Here is a 26,745-nt window from a genome sequence, read left to right on the forward strand (position 1 = left end):
TCCTGACAAATTATACTATAAAATATTCTTCTTTGATGGTGCTGGCGGGCCGTTTATAATACAATGTAGGATTAAAATGTGTCCACGGGCCGCATTTGGCCCCCGGGCCGCACTTTGGACACCCCTGAACTAGACTCTGCTGGAGCAAGTAATAAAGCTAAAAACCCAAATAGATTCACGGCGTTGCTCCAATGTGGACCTCGTACTTCATACTTTATGATGTCAGTCGACTATGACGTCAGTCGTCTATGTGACGTACGATTACAAAATGTATTCGTTGTTAGTCCATTGTGAATATCGTTGTTTTAATAATAATCTTTATTGTCCCCAAAGGGAAATTTGTCTTCACACCCGACATCGTTGTCGGGTGGAAACCTCTTATCTCCAAGTTTCAAATTTGTATGTTCTTTCGCAAAGCAAAACCCTGCTTCATCGTACAAGGCCGTCACACAGAAGTAGTAAAAACAGCAGATCTACAAGCACACAACACCTCGCGGTGCGAGACGTTGTGTGCTTGTAGAACGGCTGTTTTCACTAGCTTAAATCATTTTTAAAATGATAAATGCAAAACGAACGGTTTTCACCCGACAACGACGATATATTATATGATTCAAAAAGTAATAGCATAAAACATTATGTGGAAAGAAATCAGAGGAAGTACTACTGGGGCCTACGGGCAGAGTGCAAAAGAAATCTGGCACTGAGTGATGGGTCCAGTGAGAACAGCCCCAGACACATAGACAGTCACACAGACCCTCTTATAGACTATAGACTCCTGCAGAGACACGGCATAAAAAGAAAAACAACGGAAAAAATTGGCATCAACCCGGTTTGCTCTTTCAATACCGCATCTGCAGTTCTCATATGGACGTCGATATGAGAGAATACTTTCCCACTCTGAGCCCCAGACAATGAGGAAATCCATGCGCTTGTACGGTATCACGTCGTGGGAAATTGCATCTTTTCTTTATCGCATCCCAGCATCTCCGCTCTGTGATATTAGTCCGCCGAACATCGGCCTCTCTCTCCAAATATAAGTGAAGTCTGTAAAAATAACCCTGAGGATTTTAGGAGATCATAGCACTGGCATGGAGCCTTAAAACTTTATTAACATCCAGAGTCAGCCTGGCCGCGCTCCCAGCTCCCAGCAGCACAAACTACTGCACAGATTAACCGAGTAAGACCCGGAATTATTCTATACTTTAGCTATTGAAAAATAGCAGATATACAAGCTCACAGTGTGGCACCGAGTGTCGCGCTGCGAGCTTGTAGATCTGCTATTTTTGAAAATTCTTGATTTATTTTTTGGGAATTTGGAATTTTTTGAATATATCTTTTTTAAAGCGAATATAAAATATCAAATATTTGCTTCTGGGTGGTCCCTGGAACAACATGTTTTGAGATCGGGGGTTCGCGGGGGTCTAAATGTATGTAATTTTGAGGGTCCTTGACATGAAAAAGTTTGAGAACCACTGATTTAGAAGAAGGATTTAGAAGACGTTTATAGAATCAGGTAACACATATTCAGAGACTTGCACAAATGTTCACGATTGAAAAAATATAGCAGATCTACAAGCTCTCAACTCGGCACTCGGTGCCACGCTGTGAGCTTGTATATCTGCTATTTTTCAATAGCAAAAGTAATGGTTAAAGTCGTTCAATTCTAACATGATGCGGATTTGCGTTCCCGGACTAAATGAATTAACCTGAACATGGTACTGGCCTCAGTCACTTCCTCCTCCCGGCATGGCCGTGGAGACGAGAGTGCTGTCCACAACCCCTGCAATGGAACTGCAAAGTCAACTGCAACTTTTCTCAGACATACACCTGTTATAATTAACCTTTAACCACTTTAAACCTGGCTTCCCTATTTTGGGCATGCTATTATATATAGGCCAAAATAAGCCCAAACTTTCCAAGTAATTTAAAATAATGTCAAACGTAAAAATAGCTCATAACGCGTCACATTGCAGCTAGTTTCACTTTTTGTCATATGACAAAATTATATAGGCCTGTTAAGTGAGTCGGATGATGTCACATATCACATGTCAGTCGAAGCAATAGCAGGTAAAAATGAAATAATAAAACATAAATCATGACTCAGGATTTGTTTGCCAGCACAAAAAAATATCCTTAGCTGAATGACAGGGGAGATTGATACTGTGTTTGATAGAACTTGGCTGTATATCGAGGACAACAACCCAGACAACTCCATATCTGACAAAGCACTGGGCAAAATGTGAACGCTTAAATCCAAGGTAGTATATTAGAAGCAGTTAAGCACAACTTCTCATTCTCCCGATTTATGATGTACGATGGCCTCATCATTCATGGCCGTTGCGAAAGCAAAGTGCTTTTTCTCCAAACAAACATAATTCAGTGCCTCGCTCCAGTGCAGTTATTAGCACTGCTTAAGCAGCAGAATGTAATTTAATATAGCACCAGGGCCAGCCGTACCGTTGCACATGACCAGAGAATAGCTAATTCTTCCAGAGCGCTCAAGCTTTTATTAACAAGCACTAATAAAATATATAAACTGCACTATTAGACTTTATAATGTTTTTCATAGTCCTCTGGGGCGGCGCCAGCCAATGGCGTGGTGCGCTGGCTGGGCACTGCCCCGTGGCAGCTTACTGGCACAAACGTACGCTGAACAACAGAGAGGATAAAAATCAAGCTTTTTGGCCTGCTCTCCGCTAAGCTCTAATGAAGGCATAAAATGGCAGCCTCGGATCGCATCATGTTTGCCTGTTTTGTTTTTGTCCACTCGGACGAAGCCAACGTTTGATTGGCTGGCTGATTGGTCTCTGAAAATGCCCAGTCTTGTAAAGAATAAAATAAAAAAATAAACATACAAAAATAGAAGAAAGGTTTGAGACGGTTGTGTTACAGCAAGCCTGGGTAGTAAGATCCAATAATTATTACAGTAAGTAAGTATTTTTCACTGTTGAGTGGTTTAAAAAGCACGATCTGGTACGCACTCAGCGACTGCTGCCTGCTGTGAATGTTACTCACATCAGCATCACGGCTAAAGCGATGAGCGCAGTCAGAAAGCATGCGCTGACAGAGGCACATTACTCTTCTCTAGTGGAAAAGCAGAAGCGGACGGACGCCTCCTCATCATGGACTCAGGTGACCAAAAGCACACTCACTCACACAGGGACGTGCTGGCCATTGGGAAAAGCGGGACAACTCCCGAGCGGCCGCTTCATTCCCGGCCGGTCCAGGCCGGCCATTAGAAAAAAAATAAACTGTTTGCACAAAATTAAAAATTAAACTGTTTGCACAAAAGTAGTGAAGACAGCAGATCTACAAGCACACAACGCCTCGCACCGCGAGGCGTTGTGTGCTTGTAGATCGGCTGTTTTCACTAGTTTAAATCTTTTTTTAAATGATAAATACAAAACAAACGGTTTTGGACATACAAGGTTTCCACCCGACAACGACAAAATATAACTCATGTAATTGGCCCACTGGCTTGTCACTTGTCACAAATCTTTGAGTAGCAGCAGCGCTATAGAGAGAGATCTCTCTCTATTACGCACAATGAGGGCCTCTCCAACTCTTTTTCCCGGGCTGAATTAGGGGCCCAGCACGTCCCTGCACACTCACTCACACAGTCTCAGTAAGCTATTCTTGGGGCAACACGTCGGCTCGGAGGGTAGAGAGCGGTTGTCTGGGAAAAGCAAGTCGAAGTGTCCTTGAGCAAGACTGCCTCTCACGGCTTCTTCCTCAGAGAATGTTAAACACATACATTGTAAAGAAGCTCTTTGGAAAAAAACATTATATAAATGTAGACCATTTAGAGCCGTGTTTCTCAAAGTGGATTCCAGGGACTCTGTGGGTTCCTTTAGGGGGGTCTAAATGGACCCATACAAGTCTGTAACTCTGACATTCATTCTCTAACATGTACACTGTCAGAGTTAAGGGGAGACCTTGAAATGTAAAAGTTTGAGAAACACTGATTTAGAGAGTGGCCACGTAACGGCCAAAATCCATCTCCAACTCTCTGCCACTGTCTCTCTAACTCTCCTGTTACTCTCGCCTCTCTCCTTGCCTCACCCTTCCTCCCTATAGTTCTCTGTCTGTTTCCCTTCCTTTACCCCTCTTCTCCCACCTCTACTGTATGTATTCCTCTCCAGCTGAGCTGACAGCCGCGAGTCGCCAGTCATCCGCTTGGCCCTGCTCCTCTGTGTGTGCCAGCGCAAGCAGGCAGGCAGGCAGACAGACAGACAGACAGGCAGGCAGGCAGGCAGACAGACAGACAGGCAGGCAGGCAGGCAGGCAGACAGGCACACACACAAAGACAGGCAGCGCAGGGCAGCGCAGCACAGCAGCGGGTGGACGAACGTTGCCCTAAGCTGCCGCAGTGAGTGAGGAGCGGATTTTTCTTTGATGAAGCCATGAGTGCCGAGCCAAGAACAGCAAGTGGCACAGCCGAGATGTAAATCACAAACCCACCCGCGCGCTCAGTCATACAGCGAAGAGGTCTGCGAGAAGCAGTCGGTCGCTGTCTGAAAATGCATGAGTAATGCGGACTCCATGGACGTGCGGTTAGCAGTGGCATGCCTCTCCTGGCACACATGGCGAGAGCGCAAGAAAGGTACAGAGACAGACTGGATGTGTGTCTATGCGTGTGTGTGTGTGTGTGTGTGTGTGTGTGTGTGCGCGCGTGCGTGCAAGCGAGCGACTGACTGACTGACTGACTGACTGACTGACTGAGAGAGAGGATGGTGGGGCAGTGGGAAAAAGAGCTAAGAAATAAGCAGAGGCAGGTAGGAAAAGACTTATAGAGGTATAGAAAGATTATTGCAACGCAAGAGTTCTATTTCACATAACCAGGGAATTCAACCCCCCTCCCTCTAAAGTTGCGTGGGGGAAATAATCTATGTTTAGTTTTGAGGCTAAAAATACACTTTTTATGGTGACATATCAATCTGAACCAGCGCTGTTGCTTTTCCCCCGATCAGACCGAGGCCCAGAACACATTTCCTCTGGTATTACAGAGATATTTCGACACTCATTCAAACCAGATCTTTTTTTTTTTTTCTCTTTCCCCTGCTGTGCGGCTGTTTGGGATTCATTGGCAGAGAGTTCAATCTCTTGAAAGTTAGAATGCCTTTGGTTATAGCGAGTTGCCATAATCATACCACACTGGTCACATAAGAATGAGAATGTCTGACCTCGCTGGCATTCAGTAAGAAGCTGGAGGCAGATGGCAGGGAATCCACAATTTAAATCTCTCTCTCTCTCTCTCTCTCTCTCTCTCTCTCTCTCTCTCTCTCTCTCTCTCTCTCTCTCTCTCTCTCTCTCTCTCGCACGCACACACACACACACACACACACACACACACACACACACACACACACACACACACACACACACACACACACACACACAAGAATGCAATTTAAAAGTTCTTACATGCAATGCATTTTGTCTGTGAGTTTGTATGTCTGTATGAGTGCACGACAGCATTTACCCGTGCACGAGTGTGAGCACTTGTCTTTGCGCGTGTGAATGCGCACATATGTGCAGTACAGCACACACATCCACATATGGGAGAGTATTTTTTGCGGGTCTTTAAGTCCGAGTGTATTAAAAAAGCAACTGGGTTAAGCACCGTTTGTCCGACCAGTTTAACATTCACCGGGTTAGCAGCACCAGCGTCGGCAGGTTAGAATTTCACCAGGTTTGCATTCACCAGCGTTGGCATGTTAGCATTCACCAGGTTAGCATTCCCCAGCGGCGTTAGTTTTACTGAGGTTAGGGAAAATGCTGAGTCACCCGATTACCCCCCCCCCATACAGTAAATACCTCACCTTCCTTCTCTTTGAAGGCCAAGTCAGCTAAGCTGACGCAACACCCTTAGGTCTTCACCCACTCCCACACTGTAATGCTCTATTTCCATGAAAACGTCATGAGAGAATTCCATGCCAGGTTTGATTAGGGGATGATTCAGCCAAAGCAGCTGCCAAATCAGCGCCGCCGCTCTCACTCTCTCTAGTGGCTGTGACTCAGGAAGGCTTTCATTCCATTACCCAGCATTCCCCTCTTCATCTCCTCAGACTCCAGACTGAGGTTTTTACGGGAATGCCGCTGTCGAATCATCATCGGGTTTGCTGAGCTTTATGAATCAATGGAACATGCTGCAAACATTACACCCTGCAGCACCCACCCAGGGGCGTCACAAGGGGTAGTAGGAAAGTGGGACTGAGTTACCAGGGCCCAAGGTGGAGGGGCCCTATATAGTAACTTTAGCTATTGAAAAACAGCAGATATACAAGCTCACAGCGTGGCACCGAGTGCCGCGCTGCGAGCTTGTAGATCTGCTATTTTTGAAAAGTCGTAAAAATGTGCGCAAATCTTTGAATATGTATTTTTTTAAGCGAACATTTGTAACTCAAATTTGGCAAATTTGACTAAATATTTTGAGATGGGGGTCTAGCTGTGGCCAAATACATATCATCTTGGGGGTCCTTCACATGAAAACGTTTGAGCACCACTGACATAGAAACATAAGTTTCTTGCACACATTTTCAAGATTTTTCAAAAATAGCAGATGACGCACTCGGTGCCACGCTGTGAGCTTGTATATCTGCTATTTTTCAATAGTTAACATGGGGGGCCCCGCAGTGAATCCTTGTACCCAGGGCCCAGCATTTGGTGTGACGCCCCTGGCACCCACCCACCCACCCCACCCCAGGCCAGGCAGCACCCTGGCGCTTAGTCATGCCTCGCGGCTGAGCTCATGCAGGACACAAAAAAAGACGTGGGCTGAGGCTCCAAGCTCGGCCTCGTGGGAATTTGGCGAGCGGTGAGAAACTAGTCGACATAGAGTCAAAAGAATGTCACTATCGGGGCGCTTGTTAGATATACTTAAAAAAAGGCTTGCAGGTGTAAAACACACGCACGCACGCACGCATGCACGCACGCACGCACGCACGCACACACACACACACGCGCACACACACACACACGCACACACGCACACACAAACAAACAAACACACAAACCATGCAAAGCGGTAGTGTTAAACTATTGCAATGAGGCTGTTTGTCTGTCTCTGTCAGCACATCTGTCCACCAGAGGGTGCTGAAAGTGCCAAAACAATTTTGGGTTGAACAGCTCAACTTTGCACACCTCTGTGTTGCTGTGTACATATGAATGCTTCAGCTCTTTTCCCATTCCTCATCCACATTATCTGCTGGTCATAATACGTCACACTGTCATACTCCAATCAAAGCTCTCATTCAGAAGAGAAGGCTCCTTGTAAATACGGCTCGCTTTCGCTACTTATGCTTGATTATCCAAAGCACAGCAATAAAAAGCTAGATGCCTCATTTCTATGTCTATGATCCAAAGCCTCGGATACGCGCTGCTAGCTGCCTCCTCCACCCCAGCCTCCACCTTCGATCAGTCTGGCATAAGCTCAAATACTTGTGATTACGTGTGTTGATTCAAGTATGTGTCAATGTATTGCTATAGAGGGTATGCGCGTGACATCATCATCATACCAAGAACTTCAAGAAGTTATGCAGAAACAGTCTAATGAGTGGCAAAAAAGTACTTTCTGGCCCCATGACAGCCCATCCAAACAGAAAAATCCTATCTCATTGTATTAAACAACGTTAAACTCACATTGCAACTCACTTTGCCACTCAATTTGCCACTCGATTTTCCACTCACTTTATGCATGCGCATACCCTCTATTGTTCTGCTATTGTATCCCTATGGGGGTCTTGTTTAGCGTTGGCTGATTTTGCATAGCAAGCTGCTCAATTAAATGCAGGGAACATCTCCAAACGCCGAGCCCTTTAACGCCAAGATTAACTGTATTCCATTTATGCAATAAATGGTTAAACCTACTTTGACGTGAGTGTTCCTGGCTAAACTAGGTCTAAGATGGAGCTACACAGTTAACCCCTTTAGACCTGAAAAATACCTAAAAATGTCTTCTAAATCCTAATGGTTTGCTGATAAATTTATGTTTCTTTATCTGTGGTGCTCATGGTTTTTAATGTCAAAGACCCCTGGAGTTATATGTATGGCCTCCGACCCCCATTTCGAAATCTTCTGTATCAGGGACCCCCCAGAAGCAAATATTTGAGTTACAAAAGAAAAGTTTAAAAAGATATATTCAAAGATTTGCAAAAGAAAACATGATTTTCCTAAAATAGCAAATCTACAAGCTCGCAGCACAGCACTCTGTACCGCACTGTGATCGTGTATATCTGTTATTTTGTAATAGTTTATATAGTTTAATAGTGCGTAACATCAGCAGCAGTGACAGCCAGTGCCACATAATGAAGTTCCTTGGAGGTTTTGTTCAAATGAATTGAACCTTAAAGGAGTAGTTCACCCTCAAAATGACTTTTCTTCTATTGTTTACTCACGCCATGGAGACTTGAGTTCAATAATACTTTTAGTTTTTTGTTGCAGTCCTAAGATAAAAATTGGATTGCAAGAAATGTATCCCCATTGATTCTGTATGGGGACCCGAATCCATTCGGGTCCCCATCCAGAATCAATGGGGGTAAATTTACAATAATCACATTTTTGTCTTAGGAATGCAACAAATACAAAAAACAATGTTGGGGTGAACTACTCCTTTAAACAAGCAAAAGAGCCCACAACCATTTAACAGTGGTGGAAAGGGTACTCAAATGTTTTACTTAAGTAAAAGCATCAATACTGCAATATAGAAATACTCTGATACAGTAAAGTTAAAAGTCTGGAATTCAATATGTACTTGAGTGAAAGTACAAAATATGTATAGTATAAAGTAAGAACCAAAAGTAGAAAGTAACACATTATGCAGTGTGTCCCGTTTCACAAGCCAGAAGTCCGCCTGCCGGGAGGCCGGTCCTCCCTTAAACCAATCTGAATCTAGGATAAGGCACCTGGGGAAATATGTGAGGTTTTTATGGTAAAATAAATCATTATGCATCTTAGAGAAAAACTAAATGGAGCCTGCGGTAGTTCTTTTATTTGTGGAAGGCAGGATATGTTGTTGCTATCTCCCTGGGCCTAGTCTTCATTAAGCAGTCAATTCATTCACACCCCCACAGAGCAGTCCGTCCCCTCACGTTCATTCTCATTGGCTACAAGCTTAATTCTCATACGCCCTCTTACCCACAATGCATCACAAACAGTCTATTTAGGTAACTTCCTGTTCTATGTTCATTCTAGAATGTTTAGCTGTACTACTGGTCGTGCAGCTGTATGTGTTAAAAAATCCCTCCACCTCCCCGTCCTCCTCCCTGTACATGTAGTTACTCACGTTATATGTATGGTTTACAGATTGTTCTGTGTTTTATGGATTATGACGGATCTCAAAACATGTGTTTATGGATTATGATGTGATCTCTTGAATCATGTAAATGTAGTTATGTTGTATGTATCGTATCGTTACAGATAGTACTGTGTTCTATGGATTATGATGTATAATCTCAGTACTGTGTTCTATGGATTATGATGTGTAATCTCTTAAATCATGCAACTGAAGGTTCAGTGTTATGTGCATGTTATCTGTATATCATGCTTTGCTCTGGGGGGATTGTGATATATCAGATTATGGCTCATGTTCGAGCAGATAATTTGATTATCACAGCAGAGCTACATCGCCAAACTAAGGTGCAATATCATTGCATAACTGGTTATATCATTGCAATAAATGGTATGGTTAAATCTTAACTTGTGTCGTTCATCCTGAGCTGAAACATATAAAAGAACTACTGTTCAGAGATGTTGATACCACATATAATTACAATGAATTGGCCACATCCATCAACTTTGGATCACAAAAACTAAACTTTAGTGGAAAACATTACAGCACATTTTACAGTTTTGAATAGATAGATATACATGGGATCTTGGGTAATAATGTAGGCCTACCTAATAAAAGTATATCGTCGTTGTCGGGTGAAAACCTTGTGTGTCCAAAACCGTTGGTTGTGCATTTGTCATTTTAAAAATTATTTAAACTAGTGAAAACTGCCGATCTACAAGCACACAACGCCTCACACCATGAGACGTTGTGTGCTTGTAGATCTGCTGTTTTCACTACTTTTGTGCGACAGCCTTGTATGATGAAGTAGGGCTTTACTTCGCGAAAGAACATTTGAAACTTGGAGATACGAGGTTTCCGCCCGACAACGACGATATATTTGCAAATGTAACCTGTTTGTTTTTATTTGTGTATAGAATAATATAGTGAGGTGACTAAACAAATAACGTGAGACTTCATGCCAAGTAAAGCGTTCCAGAGATCAATAAAAACAAGAATGCAGTGTTTATTTAACTGGTTCAGTTAAAAGCAGTGAATAAGTCAAATGATCTGTACATGAATCAAAGTCAAAGCTGAAACTGAGAAATCTGTAAATCTAAATAAAAGAAAGAAAGAAAACAATACAACGTTAAATGAACCATTGGAGTTACCCCGTCCCCCTCCCAAAACTGTGCAGAAATATAAAAAATATTTTTACTAAGGATATTGTGAAAACGTTATATGTGCAAGAATTTCATGCCTTTTTTCCATAGCAAGGGTATAATTCTCCTTTTCTGAACCTTTCTCGTCTTTAACCACATTCAACTTGTGCATCCCTATTTTGGGCATGTCAGTATGGGTAAAATGCACAAATAAATAGTAGATCTAAAAGTTCACGACGAGCTGCATCACGACCAGTGGTGCTTTGGGATTTTTTTTCCCGGGCGGACGGTCATTTATTGACGTCACGTGCATGCACGCGCGTGCACGCGCCTCTAGAGGCTATTTAGATAGAAAGGATGTCAGCAGATCTAATGGTGGGAAAACAATAGTTTTCTAGTCTTAATTACATTTGCATTGTTACTTAAGATTTTATGTTCTACTTTCTTTTAATTCATTTAGAAAATACAGCGTTGCAGTAGTCTAGAGAAACAAAGTTTGCCTTGAACGAATCTCAAACACTAAATACCACAGTAATATGGAACCATGCATGAGGACACACACACATTGACACATGCACATGCAGTCACAGCTGGAAACCTAGGTGTTAAAGTAGGCTATATATCCATATGAATAGTGCGGTGCATGTGGGGAAATATTTCCGGCCACACAACGTCCGGTCACGTCCGGCCCCCAAAGCGCTACTGATCACGAAACAGTTTTGCGCTAGTCCAACGGTGCCAGAGATTAGCTGCACACACACACACACACACACACACACACACACACACACACACACACACACACACACACACACACACACACACACGAAATGACACACAAGGACTGACACACGGAACGGACGGGGGCGAAAACATAGTCTTGGCCACGCCTTAGTTTGGCCTGGTGAAGACAATAACTAAACTCTCAAAAGAACTACAAGGCGGAAACAGCCAACCACTACAAATTCATTTAATATGCTTGTATAAGCACGTACAACCAAAGGTAATCACAAGCTACTGGCAAGAGGTCGTTAAACACTTATGACACAGTAGTGCCTTAAAGCGGGGCAGTAATGTCTGGTTGTTTCTCATAATGGTCAGATTATCACCCCGCAGGCTGACGTCTACAAATGCTGCTGGGGAAAACACAGGAAACTAAGTCACTTTGAGGGAATTCAACATGGTTGCCAATGCCAACGCACAATGGCCGAAGTGTATGCATTCTGCTGTACTCGTGTTTGCTCTTCTGTGCGTGTGCGTGTGCGTGTGTATGTGTGTGTGTGTGTGTGTGTGTGTGTGTGTGTGTGTGTGTGCGTGTGCGTGTGTGTGTGTGTGTGTGTGTGTGCGTGTGCGTGTGTGTGCGCGCGTGCACGAGTGCCCATGCAGATGTATAACATTCATGCCTGCTAAGAACTACAGGAAGTAACAAAAGACATGCTACTAGTAGCCATAAGGACTTACTCTTCTTGAGTCCATTACTCATCTTTTCACAGGCTGAATCAACACACACACACACACACACACACACACACACACACACACACACACACACACACACACACACACAGGCCTCTGGATTTATCAGAGAACGAGAGCGTGGGACTACAGCACACTCCTCTAATTCATACATTTTCCTCAAATAAGCTCATAGACTCCTCGCCAGACGCTCCCAGCCAGAAGAAACTTTAGTAAGGTATCAAATGATACTAGAGTACACACTCCATTCAAACGTGATATTCTTTTTTTTTCCGAGTGGGTAAAGTGTTTTTCTTTGCAAGTAAAATATTTTCTTTGCTTGGTGGGCACAGATATTTATAGTACAGTGGGCTCACAGTGTAAAGATGATCAACCACTGTTGGCTTTCACTAAGAGCAACGGTGCATACAGGGGTTTCCAAACATAAACACCTGGTGCTCACTCACTTGTGAAAAAACTCTAAGGATTTAGAAGTCGGGTCACAGATGGGGTCAAAGATATTCAAAGACTTGAACACATTTTTCTTTTCTTTTCTTTTTTTCAAAAATAGCAGATCTATAAGCTCGCAGCGCGGCACTCGGTGCCGCGCTGTGAGCTTGTATATCTGCTATTTTTCAATAGTTAAAGCTTAAAATAACAGTTTAAGTGGTTAAAATCTAACTCGGACGTAATCCAGGTCTCAAACAGTCAGGATACAGACGTAATCCTTATCCCTGAACAGATGGCACAATGAATATGAGGCTGTAAAATGTAATGGTTTCAACTAGGGCCGGGCAATATATCGATATTATATTGATATTGTCATGAGAGATGTCATCTGGGATTGCTTTTTCCCGGTTTTAAATGCTGTTTTCTTATAGTAAAAAGTGATCTAAGCTGTTGAACTAAGTCATCCACACAGTGTCTTCACAATATCATTATCAAGTTATTTGGTCAGAAATATCATATTTGATTTTGTCAATATCGGACAGCCCTAGTTTCATCTGCATGTTGTACTATTTTTGGCCAATCATATCTGTTTTCCCCAATAAATAAATCCCAGTGTTAAAAGATCTTTGAACAGAGAGCGGGAGCCTGCTCTATCTCGATGCACTTCGGTGAAGAAAGTCAGTCCTCTCCTCCACTCCAACTCACTGATTACTAGCGATCACTCATTCACTCCCTCATTCACTACATTACTCGTCACTCACTCCCTAAACACACACACACACACACACACACACACACACACACACACACACACACACACACACACACACACACACACACACACACACACACACACACACACACACACACACACACACACAGACAGACAGACAGACAGACAGACAGACAGACAGACAGACAGTATCTCTATTGAGAAATCATGTCAGTCATGACTGTATCCTTGCTATCAGATTGTTTACAGTCCCATTGGTCAATTAATAAGTGCAGGGAACATGCTTGATGATGGTTTGCCGTGCGTCACTGCTACTATCCTCAGCGCAACAGATACAAATCTGCCTCTCGCCAGCAGTTATCACTGGATAAAGTTTCCGATTTTGCAACGACAGAGAGGTCAACGGTAATACATTTGCTTTGAGGTAATACGTTCTCCATCCGTTGTCGTGTATCCGCCAGAGCAAATATTACAGTCTGTTATTTTTAAACAAATCCTTTTCGGTATGAATGTAAAGTAGTGCTATGGAGAATGCGGTTTTTAACTCCCGTTCTGTCCCCGCAGAGGAGTGCGGAACGTGATCTCCCTGAAATGAAGCGTATGATACACAAACCTGGTGAGGCCAGACTCACCAAAATGCACTGTAACCTGGCAAGCATTATGCCGTGCATTTATGGGGGCGACAAAGGAAATATTAGCAGTACATATTTTGTCCAAACCAAACAACACTTTTGTTATTATTGCATTTGATTTGCAATATACTAATGTTAACTGGTAAAAATAAAACTTCAAATCTAAAATGAACTTCATGGAGAACAAGTATGAATATACACACACACACACACACACACACACACACACGCACACACACACACACACACACACACACACATATATATATATATATATATATATAAAATAATAAGAATTCACAATTGTTCTATTCACAATTATCAAATCACTCTAATTTATATTGCGACAGCAATCATAATTGTAAAAGATGAAATATGAACAAATGTATGTCTTTCTGACACCGTTTCTGACAGAAGGGAACTGTAAAACAAACTGTCTCAATATTAATGTACACAGCATAAATTCACAAAGGCATAACACGCTTTCCCACAATTTACGGAGCGAGTTCAAAAGACTTATCCCAAAGACAATGAGACGATTCATTCTGGTTTGGGGGGGATGCTGGGATGGGGGGTGTGTGTGTGTGGGGGGGGGGGGGGGGGGGGTTCTGAGGGCACAATTGTGCTCCAAGAAAACTCATAAATGCAGACGCACATTCGGCAGCCATATGTTTTGCGTTTAGTCAGAAGAAACAATAATCAAATCCGTTGATCCCACTTCTTGCTGTGTGAGGATGATTGCTAATATAAAAGTCAGTTCTGTCTAATCATAATTTAGGATGGGCCCAGTAATTACGTCCGCCCGGCTCACAACAACATGCTGTCTAAACAGGATGAGGAGTAAGGCTTCCACACAAGACATACATACACCCGAGCAGTGGGTCGTGTTTCCACTCCACTCGTGGAGGCTGCCAGTGTTTATTTCAGCTATGTAATTGTTGTTTTTACGTTTTACGCAGTTATTGATGAGCCATGCGTGTCAAAAGATGCTTTTTGGCAGGTCCTACAACTTAGGCATCAACCCGGGAGGATTTCACTAAAGAAACAAAATGTGTTTCTGATGTACAATCTGTAGTTTAATTAGCCCGAACTGACAAAATAAATTACAAATGTGTTAATGTATTTTATTGTAATCTATCAATGCCATTAAGCCAGGCCACCAGAGAGGTCTTGACTTAACACCAAGTGTGCATCTCCTAAATAAGCTGACATCACAATGAACTTCCCTTAAAGTTAAACGCAGCCATGTGCTGTTGACACCCATATAGGAAGTGCACACTTATTTGGCACTTATATTGCACATGTATCACTAGTACACATGGTCTTCCTGTGCTGCAAAAGGCTTTGATTGTGCTGTGTGTTATTTATGAATTGTCCTCAGCATCCAAAGTGACTTCTGGGTCTAATTAACCATAGCCTAATCCACCACTGCAAACAGGATTCTGTCAACAAAATATACAGTATACAGCTGCATCAAAAGACAGCAAAACGAGGCTCTCAGGCAGCCATCTGGACCAGTGTGTCAGTGTATAATTTCAGATCATGAACGCATTTCCATCTCAAGTAATCTCAAAATGCTTAGCGTAATCCTTCTCCTAATCGGTCACACTTCAACAACTGCTGTTTGGGTGGTTTATTTTAGCCATTTCCCACAGCAACTGTAGGATTTCCCATGATGTAAACGCTCAGCATATAAGTGCTAATAGTAATAGACAGACGACATTCACCATTGAATGAATGCAATATTGCTATTCAGTTGCTATTTTTGGGCCATAGACTGAGTATAGGAATTCACAAGTAGCCTTGTTGATTGTGACTTTTTGGGCATAGGCCATGCGTAAACAGCGGCGTCAGTTCAGAAAAGGCTAAGGTATGGCAACATGTTGCCATACCTTAGCAACAGGTACAATGAAAAGTGCATTTTATTATTTCCCGCTTGTAGCTAAGGTATGGCAGCTGCCATAGCTTGCCATACCCAATCGACGCCTCTGTGCGTAAAGGTTCAGCTTACCTTGCCCGGGTGCGACAGAAAAGCACGTGCGTGGAGTCTTGGCTGTCAGATGCGCTTTTTCTTGAGCGCCATAGCGCTGCTCCTCGGACGCGCCGGGTCGCTTTGGACTGGCGCACTGCATGTGAGCCGGGTTGTGATGCGGGCTCCGGCAGTTCTGCTGCAGGGATCCAAAGCCATCGTTGCCGGCGACGACGCGTCTCGCTGCACAGATGTCCGTCTTGCTGCTGTACATGGAGAGCGTCAAGCCCGTGAAGTCCGTGAAGGTCGGGGTCTGACAGTGGCTGACCATCCCGAACAGTGCAGGGGAGTTCTGCATTGATTTGATACCACTGCGGCTCTGGGGAGAGTGTGAAAGTCCAGCTCACATTACCTGAACACAAGAGGAAGAAAAAAGGGGGAAAAAAGCTTAAGCAAAGACAGATCACCAGTGGTGTAAAGTAAATAAGTACATTTACTCAATTACTCAGGTACTGTTAGTAGGCCACTTAGCCTAAGTACAATTTTGAGGTAGGACTAGAGTAGCCTATTTCCAATTTTCAATCATTTTACTTCTACTCCACTACATCTTTGAAGAAAATATTTTACTACTCCACTACAATTATTTGAAAACTTTAGTTACTTTGCAGATGTAAATTATTATATTATAAAACCACTAACCACTTAAGCCCCATTTTTATACCTAAGGCTATTTGAAATAATAGCCAATCTACAAGCTCACAACGCCTCGCATGCGAAGATCTGCTATTTTCAAACATTTCAGTAGTTTTTACTTTTGATGCCAATAGGCTGCTTTTGTACTTTTACTCAAGTAACATTTTAAACACAGGACTTTTACTTGTAACAGAGTAGCCTATTTGCATATTGTGGTATTGCTACTTTTGAGTAGTTTTTTCCCACCACTACAAATCGGCTTATTATAGCCTGGAGGCTAAATATCAACAATTAAATGTTTTGCAGCAGCAACGTTGGCAAATGGACAGGTCGCACTCGCACACATGATCATCATCATCGTCATCAACTTGGCTACTGATAAAAGAAAGCAATATTCAATAAACATCTGTGTCATCTGAGATGATCTGACAACACCTACCTTTATGAAACAATGACGAGCAGCGAAAAACACAAGATGAATGCAGGCTGCTACGCTACACGTGTAGCTACGTCAGCATTCTTTTCCAAACGACGAGGGAATAAACGAAGAAAAACATTGATGAGTGTAATCAATAACAATCAGCAGCATCCTCCTCATCTGTCGTCCCCAGCATCCCGAAAGGACGCGCGTCTCTCCGGCTGCTTCTGATTGACATCCGATAGGTCCACTGACTTGGCAGCGTTTGAACACTAGAGCGTCTCTCCTCTCCAATGAGGTGCTGTCAGGCAGTCAGTGTCCAGGGGATCGGATTCTGGGAGGATGTTTGACTGTTTGTGAATACCGTAGTATATCGATCGAGAACTGAGGACCCGCTTGCTTTAGTTTACGCACGCTGCACTGCAGGCTGCATGCCGTTTAGCCCACGGAGCGCTGTGGAGATGTTGACTTTGCGCAATAGCAACAGCCCATCGTGGACAGGTGCCAAAGTAATTACGAGGGGGCGGGGGGTGTTGGGGGTGGGGGGGGGACCAGATTTGTAGATTATGATGATATAGCTAGGCCTCTGTTTCCCAACAGTGGTACTGGATCGGGACCAATTTCGTGGGTCGCGGACATATTTGTATAGGTCCCTTAATCTTTTGTTTCCATAGGATATACATTTTTATTTTTTATTATTATTTTAAAACATCTTAAAAAAAAAAAAACATTACCAAAAAAGCTAAATTGTTCATGATTTAAAAAAAATGCAATGATTTGAAGTTATGAAGAAGGCTAATTAGAAAAATCTAATTCCATAAATAAGAAAGAAAACAAAATGTTTAAAAAGTATTAAAAGTATTTTCTCTAGTTGGGTCATCATGAGAAAATAGCAGATATTTTAGCCCATGGGCTAAAAGGTTTGAGAACCACCAATATAGGCTACACAACGCAATAGTGTTTCTGGACACACATAGGATACACAAAGGACTGGCCTATAAATTACAGATACATTTAAAGGACAACTTTAGTTTTTTACAACAAGGGTTCATATTTTAGATTGTAATCAGAGAAAAGAAAAAGTGAGTGTTAAAATGTTTTCATTTGCTTCGTTCTATTGTTTTATTGCGTTTACCGTGCTAAAATGTGGGGCATGCGTACGCATGGGGGCATGTGTACAAGTGTCTAAATATGTCTTTTTAGACACAATAAGCCAGCAGTTTCTTTATTGCTATTTACAGTAACACTTCTAGCCCCCATAAGTCACATCCAACCATGAAAGGTTGTGTTTTATCTTGGGAATGGGCTTATTCTGTGTAAAATGACATGTTTAGCCACTTGTACACATGCCCCCAACCACCTAAATAAGAATCTCTAAAACAATAGAAAGAAGTAAATTAAATGATTTTAACACTCATCTTTTATATTCTTTAATTACAATCTAAAATATGAACCCTTGTTGGAAAAAACTAAAGTTGTCCTCTAAGGCTTATATCAGCCTCTGTAAACCCGAAACGTGGTAGACCTAATAGGCCCAGGCCAGGCCTGAATAACTGAGTTATGTTCACTATATTCAAGCACGGTAAGTGGCGAGCAAATATGACGGGTAGCCTGCCCATTAAAACACTTTAAAAATAGCCATTCCGACAGAAGAAATAGAATAAAATAAATAAATAAAAAATAAAACCACTGTGGAAGGATTGGGCCATATATAGGAATGTATGTTATAGCCTACGTTTTATTTGTTAAAGTAGCCAAGCCTATTATCTCCAGCAGGCCTAATTTGCAGCTGGGTAGTCTTGCTAATTAACGCAAAACTAGATTTATTTTTGTAAGTTTTGGTTTTCGCTGTTTTGTTTGCTTTAGCCTAGGCCTATATGCCATTTATTTCACAGTATAGGTCTGTAGCGTCGTTGAAATGGTTAAAATAGGCATTCATCCTATAAACATAATGAATATATCGTTAGTTATTATTACATAGGATAGGATATATATTGAGCTATATTTTAAACAGTTTTACAGGCCAGCTAGGGTGCGTTCAAGTTGAATTACAATTCAAGGTTCACCTGAATTAAAACAGGACTCAAGTCCACAGAAGTAGCATATTGCAAGAAAAATGTATAGCCTACCTATTTTCCTCCATCCATTTATATTTGAGCGTTGATTCCAAGCTCCGTCAAGAGTTGAATGTTGTTCTCTAATCTCTGCCACCATCTAGTGGACTGCATTGAGCATAATGTAGACCTATTTAGCCTGATCAAAAGAATGTAGACTATAGGCTTCTCTACATTTCCCCTAGAATAATAGATGTTGAAATACTGTGCTTCGCAGTTCACATTCATTGCTACAATTTACTGCAACTAGGCTACAGACATACAAACATGTATAATAATAAAAACAGTTGACAAAAGCATTTTTTAACATTTTAAAACGTAGCCTACGTGCGTACATTTCCCATATTACGGTAAACCCACGCGTCACCCACCTGACCAGACCCACATGAGTTATATGACCAGACCAGGGTTTTTCCCACGGCGGAAATAGTTTGGACTGCTGTCTGCTGGACATCTGATCGGTGGTGATCGCTGTGCAAAGTCCAGCTCGTGGTGGTCGCTGTGTTTTGGCCATTTGGAGCACCGTGCGACAGACGCAGCAAACATGATTTTACAGAAACTGCGGATGTATCTGATCTCAATATGCATGGGCTTCAATGGAATACTGGGTGTCAGCGTTCTGGCAGTGTTACGTTTCATTTCACCCAGCCTCGTCAAGAAGATCACCATTAAAGCGGCTGAGAGGACCACGATGCCCCATAACCCACAGTTTAAGTATGAAGACTGGGGACCCACGTTCTCGTCCTTTACCTTCTTGAAGACGATGGTCGGAAACCTGTGGCTCAACCTGGGCCAAGAGGCCTTCTTGGGCTCAGAGGCCCCCAACACACCTGTTGTGACTTTAGAGGGAGATAAGTCAACCATCTTCAACTTCATGAAAGGTGATTTTTCTTTCTTTTTCTTTTTGCCATTGGTGGAAAAGGTACTGATAAAGTATCAATACTGCAATGTAGAAATAAAAAGTAAAATACCTAAATTCAAAATGCAGGCTAGCCTACTTGAGTAAAAGTACAAAAGTAGCCTATTGGTATAAAAATGTACTTAAAGTACAAAAAAAGTAGTCATTAATGTCCCAGTATGTCAGGTATTCAATTGTGTATGTGCAGGATTTGTATTGACAATCAAAAAAAAGAAGAAAAAAAAAGTTTTCCAAAAAAATGTTAAAAGTACAATATTTTGATCCGAGATGTATAGTGGAGTAAATGTATTGGAATTTGGAAATACTCAAGTAAAGTACAAATACCTCAAAATTGTACTTAAGTACAGTACTTGAGTAAATTTACTTTTTTACCCCATAAAAATTCATTTACAAAATAGCACTTTTCTGAAATTAATGGGTCCATTTTGTCCTACACTCTCAGACTCAGAGTTAAATTAACAGTGGTGATGATATCATGTTATTTGAAGTGGTGTCACTGTCAGGGGCGTCACACCAAATTCTGGGCCCTGGGTACAAGGATTCACTGTGGGCCCCCTATGAATTAACTATTGAAAAATAGCAGATATACAAGCTCACGGCGTGGCACCGAGTGCCAGCTTGTAGATCTGCTATTTTTGAAAAATTGTGAAAAAGTGTGCAAGAAACCCATGTTTCCATGTCAGTGATGCTCAAACTTTTTCATGTGAAGGACCCCCAAAATGATATGAATTTGGCCACGGACCCCCATCTCAAAATATTTAGTTCCAGGGACCCCCCCCCCCCGGAAGCAAAATTTGAGTTACAAATGTCCGCTTAAAAAACACATATTCAAAGATTTGCACACATTTTCACGACTTTTCAAAAATAGCAGATCTACAAGCTCGCAGCGCGGCACTCGGTGCCGCGCTGTGAGCTTGTGTATCTGCTATTTTTCAATAGCTAAAGTTACTAGGGCCCCTCCAGTTTTGGGCCCTGGTAACTCAGTCCCACTTTCCTACCCTTTGTGACGCTCCTGGTCACTGTTGATGTGTGTTTTCCTTTGTCAGACAACAGACCGTTGGTGTTGAGCTTTGGAAGTTGCACCTGACCCCCGTTTCTGTTCAAACTGGACGAGTTCAAACAGCTCGTCCGTGACTTCAGGGACGTGGCGGACTTTCTTGTAATTTACATCATTGAAGCGCATTCGACAGGTGAGTGAAATGGAACCAAACCATTGGGCACTTTCAGCAGACTGGAAAGACCCACTCTGTCTCACCTGTCATGTGTCACTCACACTCACAGTATTGATATTAAAGTAACTTCTGAGTTTCGACCTCTTGGCCTAAACCAGTGGACTGTGTCCATTTAAATATGCTGTCATTCTAAGAGATAACAGGTCAGATGGGCACCAAAACTAACTGGGCACTAGTCTACGGATATCTGAGCAGTGAGCACCAAAACCATCTGGGCACTAGAGACATGTGAGCACCTGGACAACTGGGCACTATAGGGATATGTGGGGACATGTCTCTAGTGGCCAGATGTCCAGGTGCCCAGTCGTCCAACAAATATGGTGCCCAGATGTCAGTAGTGCCCACCTTTCTTGTATTCCTACTAGTAAGACGCCTCAGGACAGGGCGACATGCGACCTCGCCCATGGCCATATGGCCAGTGATGTATATCGGACCAGTTACCCATATATCGAGACCTCTGCATGATAGTCAACAATGTTATGTCAAAACATGCCCATATATGTGCATGACCAAATATGGGCTAAAAAATAAAGCCATGTGTCCTGAAGTTTTTAAATAAAATGTTATTCCAACCAATCTGTATGGTACAGTACAATGGGGCCTATTAACTAAGATCTGGCTTCTTTCAGCTGTGTAAAATGACATGCATTGATGCCCTCTTCAGTGTGTCATAATCACGTAGGCCTGGTTATCATTTTCAGATTGTTTATGAGTAAAATCTTGAACAAGCACATAGCAAATGCTTCTGGTTTTCAAAAGCTTTATCTGTGATATCAATCTGCAGTCATTTTCATAATGTCATGCTGGTCAATTCTATATTGCTCTCAGATGGTTGGGCATTTGCCAACAACGTTGACATCAACCAACACCAGTGTCTGGACGAGAGGCTGTCTGCTGCCAAGGTTCTGGTCCAGAAGGATCCTCTGTGTCCAGTGGTAGTGGATGAAATGACCAACATCACCACTACCAAGTATGGTGCCATACCTGAGAGGCTGTATGTGCTGCAGGCTGGGAAAGTCATTTATAAGGTCAGTATACCGCTTTACTGCTGTGTAAGTTAATATCTCTACTATAGTCCTGTGCCCGGGGGTGTGCACAGTATATCCTTGTATCTCCAAGTTTCAAATGTGTACGTTCTTTCGCAAAGTAAAGCCCTGCTTCATCATACAAGGCTGTGACACAAAAGTAGTGAAAACAGCAGATCTACAAGCACTTGAAGCACACAACGCCTCGCGGTGCGAGGCGTTGTGTGCTTGCAGATCGGCTGTTTTCACTAGTTTAAGTCATTTTTAAAATGATAAATGCAAAACTAACGGTTTTGGACATACAAGGTTTTCATCGGACAACGACGATATGAGGGACTGAATGTCCCTGAGGAGTCTCTTAAGTAATGTTGGAGAACCCAGACCAGTGACCGTTGGGCAGAATAGTCACCATTGACGTCCAGTTGTGCAATACCCGTTGTATCCGTCTGTCTGTCTGTCTGTGTCCCTTTCATGCCCATACAATATGGAGATCTCTTATCCCTGTCTGTCTGGCTCTCTTTTATGCCCATATATGGTGTTCTGTGGCCAGGCCAGTCTGTGATGTCATCTCCAAATTTGGGCACTGTAGTGATATCAGTCAGGGATGTCCAAATCTGGTTACTTCTTTCATCATGTCAGACAGACATGATTTGGCCTTTGTTTCAGCATGCGGCTGTTACCATGGTGGCGACACTGTTTAATATCAGTGATGTCAGCATGCAGACTGTTTCACCCGTTTATGCCCATATATGGTGTTCCGTGATGTCAGACTCAGTCAGTGATGTCAGTCAGTGATGTCGGGCATTGTTTCAGCAAGTGGCTGTTACCATGGCGGGAACACTGTTTAGTATCAGTGATTTTAATAGTTTTAGATAATTAATGTTGTGTTGATTGAAGATGTTCAATCAGCACACTCGTAGCACCTACGAATCAGCACCTACTCGTAGTAGGTTCCAATTTCCGTGGTCATTTTCTGAACTTATGTCCTTATGTTCATTTGACGTCTTATATTCTTTGTCTGTGAGCTTTCTTTCACCGTGTTTTGTAACGTACTGCAGCCTCCTTTCCCATTTGGGACAAACCAAGTACAGAATAAAATAAAATAAAATAAACATTTATTGTACTTGGCAAATGTAGAGCTTGTGAGAACTCGCCAGCGAAATATCCATCCCTAAGGAGTTTCTCAAAACTGTTGAACAAAAGCTTATCTAAGAGTTATGTAACCAACCTTTATAGAGCCAATTCTAATGCCTATTCTGTTGAAGAGGTAACTGGCGTGCATGTTGTTATGCAAGCATGCTAACAGCAGCCCTTAAAGAACACAACACAGCTCTCTAATGGAATTTCTGGAATGGAGCCAGTAGTTTGAATTGATTTCTCCGTTGCATGCAATCTCATACCATGACACAGGACACTGAAGATATATTTTGAAATGATATATCCACTTAATCTTTTATTCAAAAATATTATTATTGGATGAAAGAGTAAATGGAAGCATAACCCTGTTATAACATGCCCTTACATTGTCAAAACGGTCTTTTCTTGTTAGAGCACTTGATTGTAATATTGCTTTGTTTATAGTGTAATTAAAAATGTATTTCCTGAGATAATGTATAGATTTGTGCAATTCAGTTTTGGGATATACACACCAAAAATGATAGCTATAAACTTGCTAACTTTAATGTTAATCATATGAGCAATTGAGCATCCACATTGAAGAACAGTTGCACCCTGTAAATGTGGATGAATTTTGATTGGCTGTCAGCGTTTCTATCAATCGTTAAACTGCTTTTAAAATGGTCCCAGCTATTAGTTCACCACTGACATTGTCATTATAGTTGTGGTGTGGACTGGACTTCCCCATCCGCTCCAGTTAAAACACATTTTAAAACTAAATACAGTATAGTTATCTTTATATTTATCATTCTTTTATGTGGGTGGCCTTTTACACAGTAAATTATTAAATGAATGACAAATTGATGATTAAATACTTGTTAAGTATTTCCTATGATAAAAAGAGAAAAAAGTCTGCACACCAATTTTGCTGTTCCCAGTATTTGGTTTTTACTTTGGTAACGTTTCGAGCCAGATAGCTCTTCAGACCTCCATTCAAAATGGTCGTCCTCAATCTTAAGGGAATTTAGGAGTGCTGTGTCCAAAAAACATTACATGGAAACATAAGCTGATAAACAGCCATAAAGGCCATGCACACTTCAGACCTGGTCTGAAGAAGACCCATCTGGCTCGAAACGTTACCAAAGTAAAAACCATATACTGGGAACAGCCAAATTGGTGTGCAGACTTTTTTCTCTTTTTATTGTTGATTACCTTTAGTTTAGCACCCAGCCCCTTTGTGGCTGTTTATCAGCTTACGTTTCCAAGTATTTCCTATGACCCTTTCTCTATGAGTCATGTGTTGTTTTATTTCTGTGTTCACTAGGGTGGTATGGGACCCTGGAACTACAGTCCCAAGGAGGTGCGTTTGGTCCTGGAGAAGATAAAGTAGTACTTGTCCCATTGTCTGTTTGAATGGTCTGAAATAATTTAACATGAGGCTGCTTTTTTAAATGATGGTTACAATGTAAACCTATGGTCACTGTAATTTGATAGTTAATGAATTAAAAGTATGCCCTCAGCTGAATTGTGTTGGAGCATTTATAGACACGTTTGACATGTTTTAGTAGTACACAATATGCATGTACATGTACCCGTATGTGTTAACAACCTGCAAAGTATATCAGAAATAAAGTAGCCTATATAAAATCCATGACAATACGGGAAATGTGTTTCATTGATTGCTTAGATCAAATGTTAATGTATGTATTATGTCTGTATCATGTTTTCTGCTTGTGTATGTACTATGCAGTATGCGTGTAAACCAACTAACATGCTAAAATATTTATTCGAAACCCCTTCGTGTTTGTCATTTGAGAGTAATGTTGAACGGGTTACCTTTATAAGAAAATAATTGGCATGGAATGGCCAACATTGGCCTATTATTGTAATAATATTATAGGTGATTCTTTAAATTGACAAACAAAAATAGTTTGCCTGTCTCCTAGCCACACAAATACACTACACAAAGTAAATTATGCATTAACAACATCAAATAGTTTACAAATCACAGGACGGTAACTCGTGGCTACAGCAGGAAACAGATCAAGTTGGTGGTGTTACATAACATGCTGTAAAGTGGCCTAAATGGTGTGTTTGGCCCTTGCCCAGCCAGCAGGCCGCATCCTGGCTGTGGCCATCAGCCAGCCAATTCACTGGAGCCACTCATGCCTTGTTTATGCTCTGTCGTATGACTGTCGACGGTGTCAAGTTCTGAAAATGGCAGATGTACAAGCTCACAATGTGTGAAGGATTCGACTCGCCGCGAGCTTGTAGATCAGCTATTTCCGGCGTGTGCCGCTGGCTTATATGAAGCGTAAACCAGGTTCCTAAAGCAACATAGACAGTGTAGCGGCTAGTTTATACTTTGTTCTATGACTGCTATAAACTGATACAACCTAAAATCAAGATATTTTCTGTAACCGACACAATGAATGTCAATCTTAATTTTACTATTTTACTTTAGGCCTAATACTGTGCATAACTGTAGTACCAGGTTTCCAGAAGGTGGCATACCTGTTTCCTATTATGGTTCAAAGCTTAATTTGATTCGCCTGGCAATGGATTTGAATGTGTATTTCCCACTCAAATCTGCTGCGGAGCCAATCAAGAAGCTATGGGAATGTGAACCAGAACAGGCAACGGGTACAGTATGTCACCTTCTAGAAACCCAGGACTAAAGTTATGCACAGTCAAGCAAAAGCATGTCCATATCAACCCACCAGAGGGCACTGTTAACTAATAATACTGAGCTTGTTAGAGGGGAAAAGGACTCCAGTAAACCAGGGGTCTTCAACAGGGGGTCTGGGACCCCAAGGGGGTCCTCAGAGTTACTACAGGGGGTCCTCCAAATCTTCCAATCCTTTTTATATCAACAACTTGAACCCTAGTGTCCATATTCTGAGAACTGTAGCCAAAAATAGCTATTTTCGGCAAAGATGTTTGGTGTACACTAGAGGGTAAAAAGAGAAGACTAAGTACTGAGTAAAAGGTCAAATGTATTAAGTATTGACGGTTCAAGTGGTTAAATATCTGAAAACACAAATTGACATGAATCTAAAATACACTGATGATTGTGCATAAGGTTGTGGGGGTCCCTGCTTCATCTCTCTCTCAACTAAGGGGTCCTTGGCCTGAAAACTAAAATACATATTGTATTATTATGGTTTAGAAATTGCCACTGTTGTAATTGGAAGAAATACAGTCCTCCATTAGAACAGAAATGTCACTTTGGAAACTTATATACCGGTACACAATTATAGTAGAGAATGATACCAGCAAATACTGGAAAATGTCATGCTGAGCTGGTTAATGACTTCAAGGAGACCAGAGATCAATGATATATGATCAATTGCCTCGGCCTGAAATAAAACCTGTATTAAATATAGATCATTATGCTGAGACCTTCATATCATAACATGCACTCCTCACTAGTGGTAGACTAAACAGTGAATCATAACTTGATGTTTTTATCAAAGAAGTTAAGCTTGGAACATCTTTTTAAATTCTAGTCTACCCTAGTTCTATTACAATAACAGCATAAATTGCTTGTACCTTAGA

General features: G+C 41.8%; 2 protein-coding genes across 2 annotated transcripts in view; one reads left to right on the top strand and one right to left on the bottom strand.

The window, feature by feature from the left end:
* glis1b (GLIS family zinc finger 1b) overlaps positions 1–16,001 on the bottom strand; it is a gene marked incomplete at both ends in the record, with an annotated part of 148,515 nt that extends 132,514 nt beyond the window's left edge. The window contains one exon of the mRNA XM_080730349.1: positions 15,713–16,001. Coding sequence (XP_080586475.1) covers positions 15,713–16,001 — 289 coding nt within the window. The remainder of the gene's footprint in view (positions 1–15,712) is intronic.
* A 3,336-nt stretch (positions 16,002–19,337) lies between these two features.
* dio1 (iodothyronine deiodinase 1) lies at positions 19,338–24,844 on the top strand. The gene is made up of 4 exons (XM_080732348.1): positions 19,338–19,776; positions 20,861–21,004; positions 21,875–22,074; positions 24,512–24,844. The coding sequence occupies exons 1-4, from the start codon at positions 19,440–19,442 to the stop codon at positions 24,575–24,577; spliced, it is 747 nt and encodes a 248-aa protein (XP_080588474.1). The 5' UTR covers positions 19,338–19,439; the 3' UTR covers positions 24,578–24,844.
* The last annotated feature ends 1,901 nt before the right edge of the window (positions 24,845–26,745 follow it).

Source organism: Nannobrachium achirus, assembly GCF_963921795.1.
Source record: "Nannobrachium achirus genome assembly, chromosome: 1".
NCBI lineage: Eukaryota > Metazoa > Chordata > Actinopteri > Myctophiformes > Myctophidae > Nannobrachium > Nannobrachium achirus.